The sequence below is a fragment of the Pogona vitticeps genome, chromosome 2 (genome assembly GCF_051106095.1).
Source record: "Pogona vitticeps strain Pit_001003342236 chromosome 2, PviZW2.1, whole genome shotgun sequence".
NCBI lineage: Eukaryota > Metazoa > Chordata > Lepidosauria > Squamata > Agamidae > Pogona > Pogona vitticeps.
Genome location: NC_135784.1, coordinates 295,936,339 through 295,963,381, shown reverse-complemented (window position 1 = coordinate 295,963,381; position 27,043 = coordinate 295,936,339). Strand labels below are relative to the sequence as shown.

At 40.3% G+C, this 27,043-nt stretch overlaps 1 protein-coding gene across 1 annotated transcript in view; it reads right to left on the bottom strand.

Moving 5' to 3' along the window:
* The window catches only part of CCBE1 (collagen and calcium binding EGF domains 1), a 184,730-nt gene that overhangs the window by 14,958 nt on the left and 142,729 nt on the right, over positions 1-27,043 (bottom strand). Inside the window, exons 3-6 of the mRNA XM_072992872.2 lie at positions 15,220-15,272; positions 8,596-8,730; positions 6,316-6,453; positions 1,807-1,910 (exon numbers count right to left, since the gene is read on the bottom strand). Coding sequence (XP_072848973.2) covers positions 1,807-1,910; positions 6,316-6,453; positions 8,596-8,730; positions 15,220-15,272 — 430 coding nt within the window. The remainder of the gene's footprint in view (positions 1-1,806; positions 1,911-6,315; positions 6,454-8,595; positions 8,731-15,219; positions 15,273-27,043) is intronic.

The window sequence follows — 27,043 nt, the reverse complement described above, 5'->3', positions numbered from 1 at the left end:
AAAAACCATAGCTTTGACTATTCGGACTTTTGTTGGCAAGGTGATGTTTCTGCTTTTTAAGATGCTGTCTAGGTTTGTCATTGCTTTCCTCCCAAGCAGCAGGCATCTTTTAATTTCGTGGCTGCTGTCACCATCTGCAGTGATCATGGAGGCCAAGAAAGTAAAGTCTGTCATTGCCTCCATATCTTCCCCTTCTATTTGCCAGGAGGGGATGGGACCAGTGGCCATGATCTTAGTTTTTTTGATGTTGAGCTTCAGACCATTCTTGCGCTCTCTTCTTTCACCCTCATTAAGAGGTTCTTTAATTCCTCCTCACTTTCTGCCATCGGAGTGGTATCATCTGCATATTTGAGGTTGTTGATAGTTCTTCCGGCAATCCTAATTCCAGCTTGGGATTCCTCCAGTCCAGCCTTTCGCATGATGTATTCTGCATATAAGTTAAATAAACAGGGGAACAATATACAGCCTTGTCCTTTCCCAATTTTGAACCAATCAGTTGTTCAATATCCAGTTCTAACTGTTGCTTCCTGTCCCATATATAGATTTCTCAGGGGATAGATAAGGTGATGAGGCACTCCCATTTTTTAAGGACTTGCCATAGTTTGCTGTGGTCTACACAGTCAAAGGCTTTTGCGTATATGAAGCAGGAGTAGATGTTATTCTGGAACTCTCTGGCTTTCTCCATAATCCAGTGGATATTAGCAATTTGGTTCCTGGTTCCTCTGCCCCTTCGAAATCCAGCTTGTACTCGTGGCAGTTCTTGGTCCACATACTGCTGAAGCCTACCTTGGAGGATTTTGAGCATAACCTTGCTAGCGTGTGAAATGAGTGCAATTGTACAGTAGTTGGAGCATTCTTTGGCACTGCCCTTCACACGAATCTAGACATACTGAAAATCTAAAAATCATATTATCTGCAGTGAATTACTTGTCCTGTGTTAAAGCATCATCAAGTGATCCTATTTAGGTTTTTTTCAAGACTTTAAGGAAGGTGATTCTAAGACCCTTGAGAAAACTAATTCTAATACTGAATTGCTCTCTCAGAAGAGAGACAGAGACAACACATTCTTCAGACAAAGAGGTTCTGCAAGACAGCCACAGAACATTTGATTTAAAGACAGTTTTGGCAAACCTTACTGCGGTAGTACTCCTGTATTCACAGGACTGCTATCTGTGGTTTCACTTATCTGCAATCTCAAAATATGAAAAATATTACAAGAAAAACCTCAGAAATATGTACCATATTTTTCCATGTATAAGACACTACTTTTTCCTAAAACCATTACACTAAAAATTGAGGGGCATCTTATACACAGAAGTAAGCTGCAGAGAGAACGAAATGGCCCATATCTTGCCTCTGTAAACAGGCTTCCATCAATCATGAGGCGTAGTGTCCTACAGTCAGGAGACTTAGCCTCCTCCAATCACGAGCCTTATTGAACTGACGTCAGCTGATGCTTTGGAACACATGTCGTTGGAGGTGGAGCCTGTAGGCTCAGATGCAACAGGGACTCTTAATGTCCCAGTGTTCTGAGCCCAGAAGCTGAACACTCAAAGCTAAATTAAGATTTCTTAATTTGGAGTTAGAAGAGTCTTATACACAGGGGTATCTTATACATGGAAAAAAAATCATGTATAATGATACCATTGCTGGAACTGGCCACTATAGGGAGCCAGAGACCACACTACATATAGCATTCTCTAGTATCTGCAGTTTTCAGCATCCGTGCAGGGAGGTTGGAACTGATGTCTCATGGCGATGGGGATCCTACTCTAGATACAGTATAAATCCAAACACCTTCTTTACCTTTTGTTTAAGTTGCAACACTGTCTGCTTTATTTGATAGAACTCTTTGCATGAGGCACAGCATGCCCCTGGTTTTACCACGTTATCCGTCTTCTCAGAAAACCCTGTGGTTCAAAAGACAGAAGAGAAAAAGAAAGATTCGTTTTTAAAAGAGGGACAAAAACAGAGCAAGAGAAATGGCGAAGAAAACTGCTCAGGGATGAGCCTTTGAAATTCTCTTTCCTGGACGTTCCGTGAGAGGGAAAGGTGATCATGCTATCAACAGCCTTTCTCAGCTGTGAATTACTGTGAAAGGCTGGATGAATCCACAGTAAGCTATGTTGCAAATGGTTCTGCAGCAGCTGTTTCTATTTAGCAGGACTTTAGTGCCTTTTATAAAACCCCTTTTATATGTCAGGAGGGGAAGAAAGTGTTTACTTCTCTACTTTTATCTGAGTCCTTATTCTAGCAGAACTGTATGGATCCATTGTGATTTAAAATCCCGATTCAAGGACCAATCTTCATACACCATAAATTATGCCAATATCCCATGCAATGTGACCTCTGGCTTACATTTGGTACAACAGGAGTCTTTATGATTCCTGATAGAGCCGCTAACACAAAATACAAACTTTGTAACAGATCTTGGACTTAGGGCTGCATCTTGTCTACATTAAAAGTAAATATCCTGGCCCCAAGCAATCTATTTGGTCTTCTGAGAAAGCCCTATTTGGTTGCATACTGCTTAGCTGAGTATGAAGTTAGCAAATCTGGATACCCTTGCCAGGTGTGAGGAGGGGTACAAATACGAGTACGAATATTCGTGTTCTGTTTTACATGTCAACGTCCAGTGCAAATTTCCTTCCTCACACAGAGCACACAAGCCTAATAATCATGCTTACTAATTTAGTTACCTCGTTACCTGGCAGAATGCCTCCTCCCTACTAGATCTGCCCACCCTGTAAGATCTTCCCAGGCTGGGTTTTTGAGAGTTCTGACCCTGAGAGTTACTTGGAAAATAGCAACTAGAACCTGGGCTTTGTTGGCAGTAGCCCTGCAATTGTGGAATGGCCCAAAATCCGCCTGGTCCCTGCATTGGGAACCTTCAAGCGATCATTAAAAACATGGTTATTCAGACAGGCCTTTCCGGATTCTATAATATCCTGATACAATAGTGCTTTAATAACCAGATATTTGCGGGGGGGGGGGAAGGAAAGCCCATTGAACTTCAGGACTTTGAAGAGCAGAAAGGAAAATAGTGGGGGGGTGTGATCCAAAATTCCAAGGCAAAATGTATCTAGGAGAAGTTGGGTAAATCCACCATTCAGTCTCTGTTACAAAGAGTCTACTCCTCCGTAATCCACAAGTATTAAGAAGCACAATGACTGTAACTCAAATTTTCTTTATCACCTTCTTTCAAAACAATCCATATTTGCATAAACGTTACTAGGCAAAGCTTCAGCAATATGTGTGTGTGTGGAATCTTGGGAAAAGTTCTTGTTTAGCAACAACAGTAAAACAGCCACCTTCAAAATAAACTAAAATCTGTTGTTTTCGGTGTCTAGCTTCTGCTTTCCCCTCACCCCCTCTCCTAAGTAGACGTTTATCAAATAGTTCCAGTAAATTAAAAAAAGCCTTAATATTGATATATAAAGTTCAGTTAACTCTATCATTCACCGGTATATCTTGTTTCAAATAAGTTTATGTTCTGTTGTTTACGTAGAGCAATCACGACTCAGCACCATTTTCCAGCCCCTTCTAGTTTTCCTCCCGAGTTTTGAAGGTTGCCCTAAGGCACCTCCTTTATCTGCTCAGGATCTCCCTCTGTTTAGGACCACCGATCTCTCCCCATTGGTGATAAATCCCTTTAAGGATCACAAAAACTGCAGAGGGAATGGGAGTTCTTTCCAGCACTGACCGTTCCCTGTCGCTGGCTCCTCCGCTCCCTGCCATGCTTTCACTATTTTATTCTAATATTTTTATTGATATTATTTTAATTTTGTTTACACTATATTATTTTGTCTTATTGTTCCTTTTTATTGTATTGTTTTACTTCATATTGTATTGTTTTACTGTATTGTGTCAACTCCCACAGTGGCCTAGGTTGCCAGATGGGTGGTATAAAAATAAAATAAAATAAATAATGTTCCAATAATTTCAGGCTGCTGTTTGGTAAGCCAGTACCGCTGCACGGCGTTGCTTCAGTCCACTCAATGCTGGGTGTTGCCGCCAGAAGGTAGTTTGCAATTCTTTTTCATTAGGGTTGTTTAGTTTATCACCAGTCTTGCATTATCTGCAACTGGTCTGTGTTTAATTATGTGGGAGAAAAGTCTCATCAGCTCATGTGTGTATAGTTTGAACGGCTATGAAGCTATAAAGTATTCAATTCTATAATTATGTAGCTTTACCGCACCATCTCTATAATATGCAAGCAACTTGTCACGTCACAGAAATGTGGCAATTTTTGTTGCCCTCGAAAATTGCCCAAATCTGTGGATCAAAATTTGCTCTCAAAAAGCAAAGGGAAGCAGATCCCTTTTACTCCTTTGGTGTGGCAGAACATGTCGAAGTGATTAATTTTCTCCACACTGTCTAGTGTTTTTGAGGCCAGGATATGAGGGGCTTCAATTAGCCTTTTATTAACATTTTCTATAAAGAGAAATTTATCAGAAGATCTGACTCTGTTATCTAAACACTACAATATGAGGGAGCTATTCTTAGAAGCTGGCAGTTCTGCAATGGTGCCGTTACTTAATGTGCCACAAGATGGTAGTCTAAAATAGACGGTCTCAAGGTAGAAAAGACTATGGGGGGAGTCCTATTCTGCCATCCCGTTTTGTGTGAGAGAGTGGAATTTTGGCTAAAAGATCCAGACATTCTGATTCTAGACCAAGCACATGATTGGATCCCCAAGAAGTGGCTCATTTTGGTTGTTTCCTAATTATTCCACTTCTGGCTTGCTGAAAATTGCAGCCAGAGGCCATCTGAGCTCACCATTTCAGCTGTAACATCTTTAATACAGAGCCCACATCCAGCACTGAATCAATTAGAATTCAGGTCCTGCACCCTTAAAGGACTCTTGGAATAGTGCATAATGGAACTTTTCAAAGCTCTATCCTCCCAGAAATCTCTATCAGGGATCTCTTAAGATGACACAGCTGCAGAAGGACTGCTGTGTAGGGAATTGTAGGAAACAGGGCTAGGTGAGTTCTGAAATTCAATTTGGAACAATATTAGTTCCAAACAGAATAGACACCTTTCAATAAACAGAATTGATGTTACTTGTGATTAAGAAGTACAACTCATTTCAGGGGGTCTATTCTAGCTGGGATAAATACTGTATTTAGTTATATAGTGGGGCCACACAGGAGAAAAGAAATGGTATTTAGCACCGCATTCAGTGTGGAGAATCTGAGTAAGAATTTTTAGCTCTTATGAAGGTAGGCTTGGAATGTGTGCAGGCAATGTGAGAACTAAGCAGAATGGTGGGTTGATCAGTAGGAAATGTCTAGATCATTCATACATGCCCAATAGTGGATAGATTGATGGATTAGGACTCTGGAGAACAGGGTTCAAATCCCTACTTGGCCATGGAAACTCTGTGGGAATGGAACTAGTAAAACCTTAAATAACTCACTTACCTTGAAAACCTCATTACTATCACTTGGTTCCATCTTGGCAGCACATAATTAACTAGTACACCCCATTTTTTCCAGGGCACAACAGAAGAAAAGTAATCCATGCCAATATGGAAGGGGGGATAGTGCAGTGGCAGAGCCCCTTGTTTTGCATGTCAGAGGTCTCAGGTTTAAATCCAAGCATAGAAGGATGGAAGGACAGTAACAGCAGTAAAGCCTTCTCTGCCTGAAAGCTTGAAAGATACTATCAGGCAAAATGGGCAATATTGAATTAGAAAATTCAAGCATTAGGGTTTTCCATGAGTCACTGTTGTATACATGCTTCCACAATAATGTAGCTAGCACAAACCAACTCTGGTGCACAGTTTTTGGTACATTTTCCTAACTTTTGAATGTGGGTCTCAGGAGAAATAGCAGAGGGAGAAAAGTTACTGGATTTGCCAAGAAAATAATAATGATTTTCAGAGATGTATAAGAAGGGGCCCACCGAGAGGGCTTTCAGGATTTTAGACATTAACAATTAGGGTAATGCTCCACCTCCAAAACAGTCCTTTGAAAAATTCTATTTATGAGACTACAGGTCCCAAAATCCTCCTGCCAGTATGGCCAAGGGGAGCGGAGTACATTTTTTCCAAACTTTACTCTGCACTGCCTGTGATTATGTTTCTTTGCATTTTTCTGACATGGTGGACAAAGAATAGTATTCCGCAGTGAAACATAAAGATAGCAGTTTTGAATCTCTCTTATCATAAAATTGACTGGTTTTTATCAAACTTTCTTTTGCTCAATAGCTATTTAGGCCTGGATCCTTACATACCTTTTATTTGAATAGCCTTTTTGCCTGTCATAGAGCATTTTAAGCCAGTATATTGGAGGAACCCCCATTTAATACCTTTGTCTCCTTTGATGCATGTTCTCCCATCATCTTCACGTATATAGCCTTCATGACATTCACATCGATAGCTGCCAGGGGTATTGATACAGAGGTGAGGACATAGAGATGCATTGTTTGTGGTACACTCATCGATATCTGAAACAGAATGTATGTCACAATGGGTTTGAAAAAAGGAAGAAGAGGAGGAGCTACCAGAAGTGAATGTTTTATTCTGGAATCTACTATAGGGTAGTGGATCTCTTGGCACTGGACCTAGAAACAGGACACCTGTTAAATTAAGGAAGTGCACTACCACCAGAATTCAGATTTGGAATTCAGGTTCAGAGTTTGGAATTGGCAGCTCTTCTGATTTGGAATTTTAAAAATTTGGAATTTCTCAATATCTGGATCCAGTCAATATGGATTCCATATATTCTCAATCTTTTTAAAAAAATCACAGTCATAAACACAATATGAAAGAAACATAGGCCAAATCAGGACTGTATAAGTCATATAATGAACCTTATAAAATGGAACGTTTCCAGTCTGTGGACATCTTCAAATATGCTAGGGCCCCCTTAAGACTGCTATATAGTTTTTAATATGAATACTACATAGTCATTATTTTCTTTCTTGAAAAACAGGCAAAAGATTTTAAAAGGATTTCTCTTCAACCTTCGGCACCTTTCCAGTGATTGTGCCAAGCAAAAAGAGTGCACACCAACAGCCAGCAGTGCCTGATGATGATGATGATGATGATGATGTGCTATTAAATCAATTCTGAGTTACGGTGACTTTTCAGGGGTTTTTTAGGTACAGAGTATTCAGAGGTGGTTTACCATTCCTTTCTTGTTGGGCACCATCAGACTGTGCAGTTTGCCTAAGGCTACACAGAGATGCACAGTGGGGAACTGAACTCCCATCCTGGGGCTCTGTAGCCACAGACCTAACTCACTGAGCTATCCAATCCCCAAGTATTAGGAAATGACCGTCATAAGCATACTGATTGAACTCTGAAACACTGGGAATGCCAGCAGGACATACCAGGGGGAAGGAGCAAATATCCTAGACAGCACTAGCAGGCAGACAGGAGCAGCAGATCATCTATGGTGGGTGGGAACTGTGCCAAGAGCATGGGGCACAGCACAGTTGAGAGTAAGGACAATCTAGCAGTTGGAAAAATGAAAAGAGACAGAGGAGGGGTAGCAGGCTGAAGGACGGCATATCTAGTACTGTGAGCAAAGGGTGCCATTCTCTCTTACTTAAATGGGACTTCAGGGAAACCCAGCAACGATAGACTGACCTTAAGGAAAATAAGTTTTTCTACAAGTCCAAGCTGCAGGCATGAGGAGTGGGGACTAACAATTACATATCTGATCTGTGAAGACCAAACGTTGGTATTACCTATCTGTCCACCAACAACATGGTAATACCAACGTTTGGTCTCAGAAGGAAACCATTTGTATGGCACAAATATAAGAGGGGTAACTAACAGATAAGTACTTATTTGCAGGTGCAGCATTTTATGCTGAAATCCCAAGCACGCTTTTCATTTGTATCAGCAAGATTTTCTTGTATACATGTGTAAATGGGATTGTGGGGGTGTCAGAAAACATCACCACACACAGAGACACTCATTTATCATTGCAGTTCCTTGATATGAGTTTGGCTAACAGTAGCTCGTTAGAGATAATCTACCATAGTTTGTGCCTAAATGAGCATTTGAATCCCTGTCTCCCTGGTCTGCAAGGGAATATACGACCCGTGGCCAAATTCAGAGACCTTTCTCAATATCTTAGTGTGCAGGAGAGGTCTTGGGCTTTATTGGGGGATGTAGCAATACACTGTAGACAACCTCTGACCATGGATCAAACATTTGATTTCTAATCCAGGAATCCAGATGCTTCACAGGTGTACAACAATTCACAGCGCTGCTTCTGATCATGGTATTAATTAATCTGTCTCTCTGTTGTCTCACAGCTGTGAAGCTGATGGAGGAAACATTTCTCAAGCTGAAAAAGGAAAATGCTGCAAAATGCACACCATAAAGAATTAAATCTACAACTTTGCCTATTTTTGGCTCTAACTACATCTACTTCTGATACATCTACTTCTGGGCACACTTCAGTTGGGACAATGTGGACCTCCACAGGAAAAGAATGCACCACCTTTGGTGGATAGACAATGAATAAAGATATTTGCACAATTTTGTCTGTGCATCTGTGAAACAACAAAACATAATACTAGCACATTTTGGATAAGAACAGGAAATTCCAGAAAGAATAGCTTTCCACGCACCTAAGCAATATGGTTTCTCTCTGTTCCTGTGCCTTTCCCGATCATACCTATAACCAGGGTAGCATGTACATAAGACTCGTCCAAAGTTGTCCGTGCATTGCTGTTCACAAGGAGCATCTGCGCAGACATCATAGTCTAAAGGGGGAGGGAAAAATGTGTTCAATATTAGCAGCTGAAGAATGTTACAAAATAATGGAAAATTTACATTAGTTTCATTCTTCACTTGCTGAGGTCATATTCTAATTACAATAAGAGTTAAAGCAAAAAAGTATTGTCCCACCTTTAAGACATCTCTGAAAAGAGAAGCTAAGTTGGTATTTTGAACTTAATCACTACATGGGTATTTCTGTAAAACATTTGTGAGAATAATTTCTATAAAGATAAGTTGATTACAGTAAATACACTAGGCTGGCAATTAATTATAGACAGTTTTGAGATTTGTCTTACATTGTTAGGATGTTATATATAACAGTGTATGCACTGCAAGACTCCAAGTACTATTTCAGAGTAAGTTTGTTTTTTTTACAGGATTCATGGACCATAAAACATAATGCAAGACTAGAGATGAACAGAGATAGGCAGCTGCTGTTGAAAGCAAAAGTCCTGAATCTCTTTCTCCACTATACAGAGTTTGCTGCAGTGAAATAAAATGGCTTCTACAATACAAATCAGCTGTGAGTTTCCCTGCATTAATTCCAATTTATTGGCTGTTGCCTGAAGGGACATGGATATACTGTGTACTTTGATTTGGATTCCTGCATTGAACAAGGAATTGGACTGAATGGTCTTATAGGCTCCTTCCTGCTCCATTATTTTATGAGTTTATGAACCTTGGAGTATCCTAATGCCACAGTATGAAACATATCAGAGAATAGAGAAGAGGAATCCTTATTGGGGGGGGGGATTACAGTGGTGTCTCACTAGACAGTTACCCCGCATGACAGTTTTTTCGCCAGACATTGACTTTTTGCGATCGCTATAGTGATTCATAAAACAGTGATTCCTATGGGGGAATTTCGCTGGACAATGTTTGGTCCCTGCTTTGCAAACCGATTTTCACTAGACAACGATTTGCTTCTCGCTAGACAATGATTTCGCTAAACAGCAAGTTCAGTGGAATGGATTATCATCGTCTAGCAAGGCACGTACTTTCTATGATCACCATGCATATCCAGTAATGTCCACTTCAGGCTATATGGGTTTACTGATTCAAATGAACCAGTGAATTTTGGAGCTATCTTGACAGTGGACAATCTTTAAACCCTCCTTTCCTAGGGTCACATCCAAACAGCTGAGGTTGACTTTCTGCTCATGTGAAAATCATATGCATGCTTTCACCTGCAGACTTCAGCTGAAATGTGAAAGGTCATGTACAGTATGGTCTTAAAACTGCCTAGTTTTTAACATTCTTGGGGAAAGGCTCTTCTTTTGCCCCTCCTGCTTGTTAGAGGCACTGCTCTCAGGGACATAAGAAAGGAATTCACAAGGGCTGTTCCCAGAATTCAGACCTTCCCTGCCAAGGGAGATTGATTTGCTCCCTTTCTGCTATTCTTCTGGCAGCTAAAGGAATATTTTAATTCAACCAGCCCTTTTGCATGTAAGCTGGTCTGCTACAGAAAAGGGTCAAGACAGTTGGATACTGGCTGTGGTTTTTTTTCTGTTGTATTTTTTAACTATACTTTTAATTAGCTGTTCTCAGAACTTTATTTTAATGTATATTTTATTACCATTAGCCACTGCAAGTGCCTTTTTTGGCAGAAAAATGAAGTTTACATTAATTAAATTAAGGAACATTTAAAAAACTTTACCGTGCATTTCCAAAACTGAGTTTACCTTCTCATCCAGGGAGCTAAGAAAAACATGCATTATAGATTTTTTCCCCTGATGCCAGAGGGAATTCAACATACTGGCCAGAATCCTACTGGGTTTTAATTTAAGTAAAATCATATATGTTACACCAAACGGCAGCTAATTCACAAAACACCAGACCTGGTTCTGGTTCCATGACTTGGTTGAACCCACTGAGATTTCCAGTCCCCCCACACATACCAAGGGGGCCGATGACAACATCATGTTGTCACAAACTCCTGATTTTTGGGCTCATGGACCACAAAAATACAGTATAGAATTTATTTATTAATTGAAAAAAGCATATGTAACAAGAGCCTGAAATTTGGGGAGACTGTTTACATGTCTTCGCACAACAATACTGCAGAAGGTTGGCCTTGCAGGTATACAACAAAATACGACTTTGGGAAACTAAAACATGCTGTTCCAGTAGATGACAGTTGAACCAAATACTGTAGATAATATCCCTTTGATTCTCAGCTGGCTACAAACACACTCACGGCACATTATGTAACAAAGTCCACAGCCTCTCAGACTTCTAATTGTTTCACAAATCAGTTTTACTAAGCAGATGATTCCGAGTGCTTTGTCAGAGTTTACAACAGAGCCAAGATAGGTGAAGTCACTGATTGAGTTTGCTTGCCTGTTAAGATTTTAATCCATAATTTAATTTCACCCCAATGTATTCTCAAGCCAAAGTCTGGCTGCCAACATTTCCAAGGCTTTGAGCTGGTAGACCAGCACATCTGTAGGCTATAAATCAGCCCGATAAAATCAAGGTAACCCTTTTCATTGACTACAACGGGCTTTGGTTCACAGCAAGAGTGTGTCAAGTTAAGTACATGCATTTGTCTTGGCAGGATAATGCTCTTATTGGTACAAAATCAGCCTTTGATTGCCAAAGCAGAGAATGCGTGGCCCATAAAACATTACTCTTCCACATAACACACGGTAAGTGCGAGGCTTTAATATATGATGAATCATGGGCTGAGCTCATCTAACATTTTTTTTAAAAAGGTGAAAAGCAACAACACTACCATAGGTGTTAAAATGCACATTACAGTTGCAATGCGTAACCTACGGCACTCAATGTGTTGTTGAACTGCACTTCCCACCAACCCATAATCACTGACTAGGGCCTAAATCCTATTGTTTAGCACAGTACAGTGGTGCCCCGTATAGCGAGGTTAATCCGTTCCGGATTAACCTTCGCTATACGAAAACATCGCTGTGCGGGTAAGCAAAGCCTATTGGAACGCATTAAACTTAGTTTAATGCATTCCAATAAGCGTGGAAACTTACCCCTCCAGCGATGTTTTCGCTCCGGCGGCCATTTTGGAGCCGCCGATCAGCTGTTCGGCGGCTCCAAAATGGCCGCCGGAGGCCCCAATCGTCGCGAAGCGAGTGCAGCGATTGGGGCTGATCTGTATAGCGATCCCCAAAAAGGGATCGCTATATGGATTCTTCGTTAAACGGTGCGCTCGTTAAGCAAGGCACCACTGTATTAGTATTGTATTAGGCATCCTTCAGTCTCGAGAGACTATGGTAACATGCTCTGAACAGAGGTCTTGGAACAGCGTCTAGTGTGGCTGAGAAGGCCAATTTGAGAGTGACAATCCCTTCCACACTGAAGACAAAGACAATCTGTTGTCAGGTCTTTAAGAAGAAGAAATGTAATTAAAAATTGGTTAATGCAGGTGGAGTTATTGTGACAAGAAGGACACAGCCATGTGGAATTAATTACCATGAGGTGAACTACTAATTTGATTGGTTGGAGGTAGTATAAATTAAGAGGCTGGTTTAGTGTGCCCTTCACAGTTCTATTTTGACTGTCATGCTTATGTTTGACTGCTGAATGCTTATGTTTATGTTCCTGTGAGCACTATGTAAATATGTACAGTAAGTAAATATTCTCTGCACTTATTCCTGGTGTCTTCCTGTGCGCCTTACTATGCTGGAACTCTTGGTCCAGACCTTCATAAGGGGAAAATCTTTTGCTGTGACTTTAAAGAGCCTCGTGGCGCAGTGGTTAAACCGCTGTACTGCAGCCAAAACTGTGCTCACGACCCGGGGTTCAATCCCAGGTAGCCGGCTCAAGGTTGGCTCAGCCTTCTATCCTTCCGAGGTCGATAAAATGAGTACCCAGTTTGCTGGGGAGGCAATGTGTAGCCTGCATAATTGACTTGTAAACCGCCCAGAGAGTGCTTGAAGCACTATGGGGCAGTATATAAGCAGCACACTTTGCTTTGCTTTAAATGCTAACAGTGGTTATGGGCCCAGCTACTCCCTCTGTGAAGGACCCTTGTTCCAGAGAAGCGTAAGAAGGGATGTGGTTGCTGAACATCTGAGCTGGTGAGCGATCACCTAAAGTATTTAAGAGAGGCTTGAAGATGACCATCCAGTATGGCAGAGACAGCTGTAGTAAGCTACCCTACCCTGTCCCAATGTTGAAAGAAGGGAACTATTTGCTGTGGGCTTATCGAATGGAACTGCATTTAAAGAATGAAAAAAGCACTGGCTATAATTGGGCTCAGTTTGGCAGATGAGCAATTATATCATGTTCAAGGGGAACCCTTGGTTGTCAGATGCTGGAGAAGTTTGCATGAAGTTCATATACGAACTACAGCAAGCTCAAAAGTCCATTTATCTAGAAGGCTGTACAGAACCATTTTGAAAGAAGGAGAAGATATGAAGGAACATCTCAAAACTCTGCAGGAGTTGTTCCAGCAGCTCAATTATGTATTTACAGAAAAGCAAAAGAGCTATTTAATTCTAAGCAGTCTACCTCCTTCATAGGATAATTTAGCGACTTCACTGGAGACTATGCCGGAGTTAACTCCTCAATACCTGGTGGGTGGGTTGATAGAGGAAGCAACAAGACGAGCTGAAAGAGCAGAGGCAGAGTTTTTCCCTAGAAAAGATAGCACAAAGGAGACTGCCAGCCAGGAAAGCGGGGGGAAAAAACAAGGAAAAGACAGACTAAATGTCGTAAAAGTTTTTTGAATGTGGAGCTTTAACACACCTTCGTCGTGACTTCAAAGCCAAGCACAGAGAGACAGGCAAACGAGACTCCTCCCGGTCCCAGCTGCACGGGGGGGGGGGGAGAGAAGCTCTCTGTTGTAAATGTTAGAAACCAGAAGAGGAGAGATCTTTGGATCTTAGACTCTGGTGCTTCTACACATGTATCCTGTAAAAGTCCTGCTAACTTTTCTTCCATTCACAGGTCTGAGAAAGAGTCAGTGAGTCTTGCTGATGGTAAATCTCTTAAAGCGTCTGGGGAAGGAAATTTTTATATAGAATGCATAGGGAAAACATGTAGAAACGTACTATGCACTCCTAACCTTTCTTATAATCTCTTATCTCTTGCAAATTTAGACAGAGAGAATTATACCATACAGAAAGGAACATGTAAAGTAATGAAGGAAGGAAAGATATGTGCAAAAGGTACTTTAAGATATGTGCAAAAGGTACTTTGAGAAATGCAGCTGAAGGAAAGGCAGAAAGAGGAGGGGCAATTGGAAAGAAAGCTGGAATTGTATGTTGAAGGATGCTAATTTACCTCAAACGTATTGGGCAGAGGTTGCTCTGACCAGTGTATATATTCTGAACAGAACATTATGCAGTACAACGGGTGAGATACCATTTACGTTGTTATATGGGAGAAAACCAATTTATCTCACTTACATATTTTTGGTGTTACAGCATATTTGCAGATTCCTAGGCAGCAGAGGACAAAAGGCAAACTCAAAGCTAAAAAGTGTAAAATTTTGGGATATGATTCAGGTGCATGAGCATGGAGATTTCCAGACAAAGACAAAAGAGTTGTTATATCTAAAAATGCCACGTTCGTAGAGGAACCAAAAGTACAGGAACCTGATGTAGTTTTTCTACCACATACAGAGCAGACTGTAGATAAGAACGCCATGTTTCCAAGGAGACCAGATAGCACTGATGCTAGTTCTTCAGACAGTGACTCTGAATCTGACTCTGGAAATTTAGAACCTGACCCTGAAAATACTATGAAGCAGGAAGAATAAGACGTTGAAGAAGAGGTAGAAGTTCCTCGTAGGTCCCATGGAGAAAGACGGAAACCTGACAGGTATCAGCTTGTAAATATTTGTTTTGTACAACAGGAACCTTCCTGCTACGAAGACATATTTACCAGGAAAAGAATATTTACATATTGTCTTTACCAGGAAAAGAGAGGGAGGGATGGTTGGAAGCCATAGAGTCAGAGTTAAATTCTATGTAAAGGTTTAAAGTATATAAAGAGAATCGGCTTCTACAAGGGGAATTTTGTTGCCAGAGGTTTAGACATTAATGGCTGTGTGTTGTGTTATTTTGAGGGGACAGCACATTTACACTGTTATACAAACTGTATAACTCACTGCTTTACATTGTAGCCAAGTGTCATTTCTTCAGTGTTGTCACATGAAAAGATATACTAAAATATTTATGAAATGTGAGGGGGTGTACTCATTTCTGTGATTGTATGTATGTATGTATGTATGTATGTATGTATGTATGTATGTATGTATGTATGTATGTATGTATGTATGTATGTATGTATGTATGTATGTATGTATGTATGTATGTATGTATGTATGTATAAAATATTTTTAGCAAAAAAAAAAAAAACATTGGACATTGTCCAAATTCAACAAGTAAATAATTGACACTGTGTACAAAAAGCACAGAAGAAAGAAACTGTGAATATGATAGCACAAAAGTACTGCAGTGATAAATGAGGCGAAGGAAGATTCATTAATCACATACCTTCCGGGATGCATTGTCCAAGAACAAATTTATATCCCTTGCAGCACTTTTTCCTGAAAGACAAATACAAAAATAAAACATATATTGCGGAATCAGAGTCTAATTGTATGCTTATTTTTTTAGATATACTTTCTACTGAATTCCACAGATTTTTCTACAATTAAGTATCAGCTTTGACTGCAAGAGAGGGAATGTTATTGTGAAATGCCCTCCCTCCAAGTAATCCCCATCCCCATGCAAATAAACACAGGACCTGTCCACCCCCCTCTTCTTTTGGGGAGGAAGGTGGCCTAGACATCATCAAACCAAATAGCGGCCTCCAACTGCCCCCTGTCCTTAACCATCGGTGGGCCCCTGTAGCACTCAGAGATACTGAAGTAAATACATGTGGCGTCCAGCTACAAGGCTAGCACGTCATTTGAAAATTATGTTTAATCTAATCATTATTAGAAAAATCACAGGTATCTTCAGGGCATTTCTCAGTTGCAGGACACACTGATAGGCAATGGCATCATACTGTTTGCCTCCACCCTAGGACATGGTGGAGAATTCAAATGGCAGATCCTACTGCCAGATGGTACTCCCAACACTTAACTGAATTGGCATATGCAATGTACTCCGCGTGTGTTTAGTCGTTTAGTCGTGTCCGACTCTTCGTGACCCCATGGACCAGAGCACGCCAGGCCCTCCTGTCTTCTACTGCCTCCCGGAGTTGTGTCAGGTTCATGTTGGTTGCTTCGCAGACGCTGTCCAGCCATCTCATCCTCGGTCGTCCCCTTCTCCTCTTGCCATCACACCTTCCTAACATCAAGGTTTTTTCCAAGGACTCTTTTCTTCTCATGAGATGGCCAAAGTACTGGAGCCTCAGCTTCAGGATCTGTCCTTCCAGTGAGCACTCAGGGTTGATTTCCTTTAGAATTGATAGGTTTGTTCTCTTTGCAGTCCAGGGGATTCTCAAGAGCCTCCTCCAGCACCACAATTCAAAGGCATCAATTCTTCGGCGGTCTGCTTTCTTTATGGTCCAGCTCTCACTTCCATACATCACGACAGGAAAAACCATAGCTTTGACTATTCGGACTTTTGTTGGCAAGGTGATGTCTCTGCTTTTCAAGATGCTGTCAAGATTTGTCATCGCTTTCCTCCCAAGAAGAAGGCGTCTTTTAATTTCGTGGCTGCTGTCTCCATCTGTAGTGATCATGGAGCCCAGGAAGATAAAATTTGACACTGCCTCCATATCTTCCCCTTCTATTTCCCAGGAGGTGATGGGACCAGTGGCCATGATCTTAGTTTTTTTGATGTTGAGTTTCAGACCATTTTTTGCACACATGTACTCCGCAAATCTCGTTATGTCCACTCATGAGAATGGTGGACCTTGTCAAAGTCACAGCAGCTTTCCAATGATATCTATATATCCTGTGACATTAATATATAGCTATCTAAAGATTCCATCAATAGCAAGAGGAGTTAGGATCCTGTTTGCTTCATCATCATAGGCATCCTTCAGTCTCGAGAGACTATGGTAATGCTCTGTATTTAGAAGTGTCCTCTCCAGAGCATGAAGCCTGGGTAAAGTAGTATGGAGGATAGGCTGTTACCCAAGCAGCAGATCCCCCCTCTCCACGTTGATGAAATGGTCCAATAGAAAGGCAAGAGCCAATACAACTGGTTCCAGCGACGTCGCAGGAGTTGGCAGAACGACACGAACTGCCTTCGGGACTCCAGCTCTGGATTTTGCCTTGAGGTTGACTCCTGAAGCCTTTTCCATCAGTGGATATAGCCACAAGGCAGTGGAGGTTTGAAATTGGAGTTTTCCTTCTCCTAGATGGGCTGCCTTCCATGGCTGACAAGCCCCACCTACCCGGCCTGCTCTCTATTTGCTTACACAGTCACATAATTGTGCCTGCAATCCTTACCAAAACCAAATAAAAACCACCCCAAGAGACAAAAACGTTCTGAGACCTTAAAGACTATCTACTGTGTACATTTCCAGGTAAGCTTTCATGGATCAAGTCCCCTTTCTCAGAAGAGAGGTTATATTAAAACATAGAACCTGTTTTTTAAGGTGCCACAATGCTTTTGTCTCTTGGGGTCGTTCTTGCTTTGTTATTTTGGGGGGGGGGGTCTAATATGCTTGCACAGATGAACACGGCTGCTTCTTCTACAGCAGCCCCTCATCAGAAAAAATAGTCATGTACTGGTTGTGAAATTGGTCATGCAGCTGATTGCACAAAGGGAGATGTACCAGAGAGAGAAAAAAACAAGTCAGTGCTCTTAAGACACATGGAATATGTAAACACGATTTTGACCAGGACATTCTAAGATGTGTGCTCTAAGCAGAGTCTAGAAAGCATTGATGGACAGCCAAGAGGGAAGCCTAGGAAATTTAAGGGAAAAAGGATGGTGACTGTAGAAACAGTCTAAAAATAGTTTTGACTACTGAACAGCATAGATAAAAAACAAAGATTTTTTTTAAAAAAATCAATTTAAATCATGATTTAAAATAAATTAAACATTATTTTAATTTAAATAATAAAAAATCCCATTTTTAACATTTAAATCATAATTTAAATGAATTTGATTTTAAACATATCCCCCCTGCTACTGAAACATATAAAATGCAGCATTATAATTTTGTGCTGTAGTTAAAAGAACATATTTATAATAACAGTACGTAACATGTTTTAACCAAAAAAGGGATGAATGTAACATGTGATCATGCTTTTCTGCAAAGAGGTCCCTTCAGATATGAGAAGGACTCTAAGAAATGTGACTTTTTTTCCTTTTATTGAACTCAGTATACAGACATGTTCCGAAATTGAGAAGTCCAAGTGTTTCTAATTCTCTGTAGTCTGAAGCAAGCCATTTTTGTTTTGCATGCCATTTCTAGAAGGACTGCAACACAAAAGGAAAACTTTTAAAGTAGATCTTAATGCACCAATTCCAAAACATCTGATAGGCAAAGCACATTTAAAAAAAATTCAAAGCCTCCACAAATCTTGGTTTATACCACACATTCAAGCCGAACTAAAACTGAACAACGCAGCAACAAAATAGAATGATAAAATACTGCAACAAAATATTGTCGCACAGGATGCTTCTCTTCAGTGATCTAGCCAGCCAGCCAGCCATGCCTTCTTGCAGAACATTTCCATTCCATTATCCTCTTCAGTTTTCTCCTCACCATGTCAATATATCATCTTAAGGCCACTCAGCCTGCTCAGTCTTCACTGAGCTGCTTTTGGGGGCACCACCCTTGTTTTTTTCTAAAACATTTCTTTTTCTGCAAAACTTGGGATCCTCTGTGAGAGGGCTATGCAAATAACTTGTTTCCCAAGAGCCTTGATTTCACTACACAAAAATTACACTCACTATTAATGTATGAAGAAAAGAGAAATCAAAAGCCATTGGTCTTGTAAAAATACACGATCCATTCTCCCGTGAAGCCAGGAAATCCTGCTGCTTCTCTGCAGTAAGAGCGACTGATGATTAATCACAATAACTGCAAAAAGTGCAAGAGAACTATCTATCCCAACAGAGGCTCTGCTGAAGCCAAAATCAGAGCAGGTCTCCTCTGTGACTAGAGTCTTACGGTTCAAATGGCTTTTATTACCAGGTAACACAATCCTTTATGTATCTATTTAGAAGTAAATCCCACTGAATTTAGAAGGGCTCACCCTTAGGTAAATGGTTATAAAAAGGCAGCCTTAAGCTGTCCACACTTTCTTGGGAATAAGCCTACTTTAACTAAATTGGTATTTACTTCTTAGTAAACAGTATTCTCAAAATTCGCCAGCAGAAACTTTAATATACTTTAGTTGATATAAATCTTGCTTTCCTAGATTAAGGGAGAGTTTAAATGCACTGGTGTTGGTGACCTCTTGCTGATAGACATAAACCCAAAGTAACCTTTGCAGTTAAAGCTCTGATTAAATTACATTTAAAGTGAATGACCTAACTTTTTCATCCCAAACTGTGGTTTTGAGTGATGCAGCTTCCAGAATGGTTTGTTGATAAAGTTACACTAATCAGATGCTAAAGTTTTTGCTTCTTTGACCATAAGCCTTACAACTTCCATGACGGAGGTATCTAGAATTAAGGACGATATGAAAAAGTGAGTAGACGGGAAAAAGAACAATCTCCTTCTGACACGATACTAGAACCTGGGTTCAAAGACCATGTAAGGCAACGTAGCCTTCCTCAACTGTTCCACTATAATCCTGTGCCAACAATTCAGAGTTTCAGGTTTCCTCTAGAAGTTGGAAACATGTGAACTCACAAAATGACCAGCAGGCTACTTTCCTCAGTTATAAGAATGCCTGATTCAAACCCACAAAAATTCATCAAAATGATGTAAACACACACATGTAAATACATGCATATATATCTCTCTGGTCTAGAGTTTTGGAAAGTTACTGTTTTTAACTAAGACACCCAGAATCCCACACCTTAGGTTACGACTGTGTGGATTCTGGGCAGTGTAGTCCCCAAAAAGTGACTTTTCTAAGGTCTGTTTTGATAACACATGAGCTGTTGTTTCAAACATTAAGCTAAGCACAAATTCTCCTTAATGAGCTCATGATATTTGAAGCTGAAATGTGGTGGGAGGGAGGTTTGCCTTTGATCTCCTCCTAAAGGCTGCTATGAGGTTTTATCTTCAAGAAAAGCAAAGGGAAGAATAAGACAGCCCAAAGGTGCACCAGGAAAACTCCTTGCACCTCACTGATAACTGGCAGAACATATCTGCAACATTGTCATATTATTCACATATTCCCTGGCCTAAATATCAGTATGTCTGACATGACGATGTGCAGTGACCTATACATGAACATGGGAAAGGTTCAGATAATCAGAGACTCAATTTTGAACACCCCTACATGAAGCAGGAAGGCTGCCTATAGGGTGCAATTGATTAAACCTATTCTAAATCTGGAAGCAGGTTTTGGCTATCATGAAAATATTTTAAAAAGTTATCAACATGTTGCTGCTGCTGTATTTTTCTTGCCAGCAGTAGGTGGGATTTTCTGTCTGAAATGCCAAACCAACTTTATTGGCCCTTGGGTACTATATACCCCAATTTTCACTTTCATCTGGAGACAATGTCACATGGTTTTCAAATTCTTTGTCAAGTTTTTGTACCCTGCTGAGACAGCTTAGCTTGATGAGAATAAGAAATTTAATGGGTATTCTTTCCATCCCTCATTAACCAATTAGACACTCAGCTGATTAAGTTGGAGAATCCAACAGATCCTGGCATGTTGTAATGATGACTCATATTACTGACTTTTCATGACAATTCCCCAAACTAGTAAGGTCTTCTAGGGGATAGACTGTCAGACTAGGACATGGGGGATCTGGGTTCAAATCCCTGCTGACCCATGAAAATTCACTGTGAAGTAGCAATGGTAAGCTATTCTTTGAACATCTTATATACCTAAAAAAAAACCCCCACACTATTGGGGTACCATACGTTTGAAGAGACTTGATGGCACATAACAAAAAATGGCAATTCTAATTTTTTGTTTGTTTGTTTGTTTATTCATTATACATGTCTGACTCTTCGTGACTCCATGGACCAGAGCGCGCCAGGCCCTCCTGTCTTCCACTGCCTCCCGGAGTTGGGTCAAATTCGGTTGCTTCGAGGACACTGTCCAACCATCTCATCCTCTATCGTCCCCTTCTCCTCTTGCCTTCACACTTTCCCAACATCAGGGTCTTTTCCAGGGAGTCTTCTCTTCTCATGAGACGGCCAAAGTATTGGAGCCTCAGCTTCAGGATGCCATCTCCTGTTTGACCACATCCAGCTTACGAAGGTTAATTGATCTTACATTCCAGATTCATGTGCAGTATTTTTCTATATAACAATTCTATATAACCCCGCTTCTAAGAAGTAGCCTACATTTTGAATCTGGGAAGATTTACACCTGTCAGACATGCAAACTAAGATTAATTAACTCTGACAGATCACATTTCAAGTGCATAGAAAGACAGGGCAATTGTCTCAAAATTATCCTGACATATACACTTCTAAATTGCAAGAGCTGAACTAACCCTTGGCATTCTTCATGTTAATTATGCTTCCCAGAAGCAATTGATCAAAATGACTGACAGTGAAATAGGTGGTTACCGGGGCTATTTTCCAGACAAAACCAAGTGTCAGTAAAGCAGATGCAGGTGACCAGCATTTTCTTACCCAATTACACAACTCCGCCAGCAGGAAGACTGCTATTGATCTACTTAAATATCAGACAAAATGCCCTGATGGTGATGCCAGGCAACTGCATATTAAAATCTTTCAAGGCAATTTTGCACCAGGTTAGATAAAAATAAATGATTTTTAAAAGTCAAATTGATTTAAATCATGATTTAAATCACAATTTAAAAAATAATTTAAGTGAGTTAAATTAATTTTTGACATTTAAATTGTGATTCAAACAGTGGTTTAAATCAATTCCACACTGTTTTGCAGAGCTACAGTTCTTAATTGAATATCTAAGTTGTTTAAAATATACATCCAAAAATGTAACTATTTAGACAACAAACACACATATTGTTTATGCCAGTGGTTCTTAACCTTTTTGAAAGAAACGCCCCCTTGAGCCACTGAGGAAATTATCATCGCCCCCCTCCCCGCGGTGATGATATCTTATTTATTTATTTATTTATTTATTTATTTATTTATTTATTTATTTATTTATTTATTTATTTACTTACTTACTTACTTACTTACTTACTTACTTACTTACTTACTTACTTACTTACTTACTTACTTACTTAAGACACTTAAATCCAATGACCCCTGAAAACAAAATTCAATTCCAAGAAAATGAAATGCCCCCCAAAAGTAACATTTAATGATTTAGTTGCAAGCGAATTTTAAGACACAAAAAGAAATATAAAAAGGGCTTAAAAACAAACCGCAATGCAGGAACTAAAAATTTCAAGATGAAAACTCTGAAACTAAATTAAGATTGGAGGAAAATATATATTCATGCACATTGTTAAAAGGCTGCAGCCATCTTCACAGGTTTGGCTTGCTCCAGTGCCCCCCTACCGCCCCCTTTCTGCTCCACCGCCCCCACACTGCCCCTTTTCGTTCTACCGCCCCCCTGAAAAATGAAATCGCCCCCTGGGGGGCATTATCGCCCACGTTAAGAACCACTGGTTTATGCCACAAAGATATAATTGGCTTCTATTCTCTGTGGAGTGTGCACTTGAGGTACTGCTATCTGTAAAACTGCATTTCCAGAATGGTGAGCTGTCATATCACAAGCTGTTTAGTTCAAAATAGAATTTGGGAAGCACTGGGCTCACAAATCAACTTCCACCATTTTTTTTCACACTACCTACAAGAGAAAAGAAGTATCGACTGTCCAACCTACTATGTACACAGCCATTAAAAATGTTCATGTTCTCTGAGAAAGACAGTTTTTGCCCTAGCTTCATTCGTCACCATACCAGCAAAAAGCATATACTGTATACATAACTTAAAATAAATTCATGATTATTCAATAAACCAACAAAAATGCTTATTTATTTTAACTGCACATCAAAAATCCACAGTGATTTTTGTCTATTTGCCAAAAATCTATATGAACAAATATCAACCATCTGTGTTTGAAAGCATATCAAGTAACACAGTAGTTAGCAGAAGGTCAGTCATAATTTACATGCAAAATGTGTTAGACGTCCGTGTTATTTGGAATGAACTAACCAAAAGCTGCAGTATTTTTTTTTCTGGATGTTTCTTGGTAAATAAACTAAAAAGTTCTAAAACAATTGTTTGCTTTCTTTCTAGACTCAATGGGTCATATCTAGCAATTTCCTTGCATTCACAGAAGGCTCTTTGATCCGGGAGAGATGTTGGTTTATATAAGGAGGGGGCAATTTTAGCTGAGCTCCCCTTCCCCTAACAACAGTCCCCAAATTTGCCCCAGAGGTTGGGGATTCTTCAAGAGCAGTACAGAAGGTAAGGATACTGTTGTAAGCTAAACGGTAAATTTTGGGGGGAAAACTTTCCATCTTCCATTCATGGAAGTCTCTGTTAGACAAAATTCCTTCTTCGATGAACAGAAGAACAGTGCTGCACACAACACAAGGTTACTTTTCCTTCCAATATCATTTCCTGCTTTGGTTGGTTATGACACTGAGAAATGATAAGATCAACAAGAACTTCTTCATCTTTACTGAGCGTAATCCATGCTGCCATTATGCAGTGTAGAATAGAGGTTCTGAAAATTTGTCTTTTTGGATAAAAACTCCCATAACTCCCCAGACAACGGTCATGTTGCCTTGAGAGTTCTAGGAGCTGTAGCCCAGAAACACAAATCGTCACACCTTTAGTGTTGGAAGTATCATCAGTACTGAAAAGGGACGTGATCTATCATGGCTGCAGTCAAGATGTGGCTATTCCCCCTCTCTCTCACTCCTGGCTTGTTTTCCTCCACGCTACCTGCTGGAGCATTTTGAGTAGGCAATCCCCTAGAGTGGGCTGCAAATTTTTCTGAAGTTTGGTCTGGTTCAGGAAAGCTAAAGGCTATGACACATTAATCTGTAGGTCTGCTTTTAAAGAACTGCAGGGCACAAGATTAAAAAGACAAGACAGCACAGAACAGGGTACAGCTTCGGAGAGGCAACCTGAATTTCATAGAATCATAGAAATGTGAAGTTGGAACGGGCCTACAAGGCCATCAAGTCCAACCCCCTGCTCAATGCAGGAATACAATCAAAGCATGTCTGCCAGGTGATTATCAAAGTATTTCTTGAATGCCTCCAGTGTTGGAGCACTCACCAACTCCCAAGGTAACTGATTCCACTGTTGTAATGCTCTATGTCATGTTCCCGGGAGTTTCAACAGCAGAGTCCAATAAGCCAGTCCAGTGTCAGAAGTTCAGAGAATGCAGAGCCAATATCAAAATGCCAAAGCCAAATCACAAACCGCAATCCAAGGTCAGGGTCCAAAGCCAAATCTCACAACGTAGTCCAAGGTCAGAGTTCAAAGCCAAGGATCCAGAGAACAAGGTTCAAGGTACTCAGGAGTGTGGATGCAAGCCAGAGATTTGACTTGTTGCTTCCACAAGCTTGCCAGCATCTGGGTGCAGATTTTATAGCAACAGCAGCCATCTAAATACCTCATCCTGCTAATACTCAGGGCTGGTCGACCTGATGTTCCTACGGGAAGCATTCATGCGGGCTTCGGATCTCTATGTCATGAGTCCTTGCCAAAGCTTCTCCCTTAGTCTGGCTACCAGGGGAGGAGAATCTGGTGGTGATTCGGCTGCCTGTGATTCTGATTGCCTAGCATTCTCCTCAGCTGTAATTAACCCCTCAGATTCCAGATTTTCTTCAGCAGAACTCATGACAGTTAGGAAGTTTTTCCTGATATTCAACCAAAATCTGGCTTCCTTTAATTAGAGCCCATTGTTGCATGTCCTGCACTCTGGGATGATCAAGAACAGATCTTGCCCCTCCTCTGTATGACAGCCTTTCAAATATTTGAAAGATGTATTGAATTTCCATACCGGCGGCCTGTGATTCATCCCAGGTACAAGGAAATTTATTTCATGTTTTGTTCTGTGTACGAACACAACACTGAATTCTTAGGACAGATACACATCACAATGTTATTTGCTCACAATAAAGAGAATAATTAACTGTTCTTTTGCTGATGTACTGTATATGGACATATAACTGGTTTTTTATTTATATTAAATAAACATTCCAGTTCATTGTTCTCTAGATCAGGTACCTGAAGAAATAAATGCCTGTGTAAAAATTAAAGATCCATTTGGTTAGGTACGCATGGGACGAGGCACCCTTTTAGACACACCCTCAGCCCCAAACTGTGAAGGGCACAAAAACCAACCCAGAAATGAGCTGGAAACCAGTGAGGATGAAACACTAGTGTAAACATGTTCCATGGCACAGGCACCCAAGCCAAAATAAGAGATCTGGCAGCCATATTCCAAACTAAGAGAAGTTGCTGGGCCATTTTAAAAGATCAGCTCCATTCACAGCAGTAATCTAGCACAATCCTATTTTAAAACGACTGGAACCAAAATGGAAATTCTTGGAGGTTCAGAATGCTGAGGGACAATACAAATGTTCTTTCTGCTGTCTTCCAGTTCTTAATTAGTCCCACAGCCAAGTTTTCTTGCCAAGCCTGTAAATCCCCTGCTTTGCTGATGGCACATGGTCAGCTATTTGTCTAAACAAAGGTGAGCCAGAATCCAAAACTCATTATTGCACATCTGTCCAGACTCTTTTGGAATTCTTAAAACTTGTATGACTCTTCATTTGTGATTCCGGTTTCACAAAAATGCATGCTAGATAGAAAGCCATAAATTTCATTTCACTAACAAACCAGGTGCCAAAGGAGACGTTCAGATGTTGTCAGATGGCTCTGGTGATTCTGTTGCTAGGTCAACGGTGTTAAATAGCAACAAGTCACTGATGAGTTGTTAGATTTATTGAATCTACCCCAGTCCAGTTTAATATGTTATCTTTCACCCATGAGATCACAAACGTGCTGCACAAGTGACAGCTAATAAAAACTCTGCCAGATACCAATGAAAATTCAAGTTGCCCAATGAAGGCACACACACGAACAATCATCATATAGAAATGCAGCAGCACGAGGAATTCTTAAATATATAAAGGCAGAGTTTGTTACTGGCAACTTCCCCAATATCTTATAAACTTTTAACAACATCCAATAATATTATCTAAAGTTACTAGAAATTTTATTATTATTTAACATGTAATATCCACATATGGGGCTTTAAAAAGAAGGCATAAACATAGATACAAAGGAGATAACAAAGGAAGGACGGTTGAGGGCTGAATAATTTTCAAAGTTGTAGCAGTGTGTGCAAGTATTTCAACAAGAGAGAAAAAACAAAAAAGGAGAGAGAGAGAGAGAGAGAGAGAGAGAGAGAGATTGTGGCTCCGTAAAGACTATCTGCTATATTTTAATGTAAACTTTTATGGAACAGGGTCCACTTTATCAGACATAAGAGTTATACTACAAAGCCTTGCATGGATGTTTTATCATGTAATCCCTATATTCTAATTCTTGTGCCTGACAAAGTGAATATATTCTATGAAAGCGTGCATTAAAATATAGCAGTTAGTCTTTAAGATACCATGTCTTTTTTTTTTGGCTTTTTGTGTGTGTGTGTGTGTGTGTGTGTGTGTGTGTGTGTGTGTGTGTGTGTGTGTGTGTGTGTGTGTGTGTGTGTGTGTGTGTGTGTGTGTGTGTGTGTGTGTGTGTGTGTGTGTGTGTGTGTGTGTGTGTGTGTGTGTGTGTGTGTGTGTTCCTTGTTGAATAGGTTGAAAGGGTGATTATTGAATCAGTTACACTGACTTGTTCTTAGGGATCTTCCAGAGGACTCATTTGTTCTCCTTAGTGTACTGGTTTCTGCACTGATGTTATTTTTATTCCTCCCCCCCCCCCCGCTATCCTATAGTATTGCTCTTCTCTCCATTAGTACTGTACAGTGATTTGTCCTATTGTCAAGTCATTAGTATAAGATGTGTACACAAAGCCCTCGAAGCACTATATAATTTGTAACACTCCTTGACCATTCAGCCTGTGAAGTCTTGTCACAGCTAACAGTCCTTGTGTAGGGTTCTGTATGCAGTGTAGGGTTCTGTATGCAGTGTTTAAAAATAAATAGCTTTAAAAACATAGCTATCTTAAGCAATACATCATCACATTTAGTTAAAGCATCATACTTACCCAAAGCACAGTATCTCCCTGTAGGTAGACTTCTCCTGATCAAGCCTATGTCACACTAACCTTTTTATAGGGATAGGACAATTATGC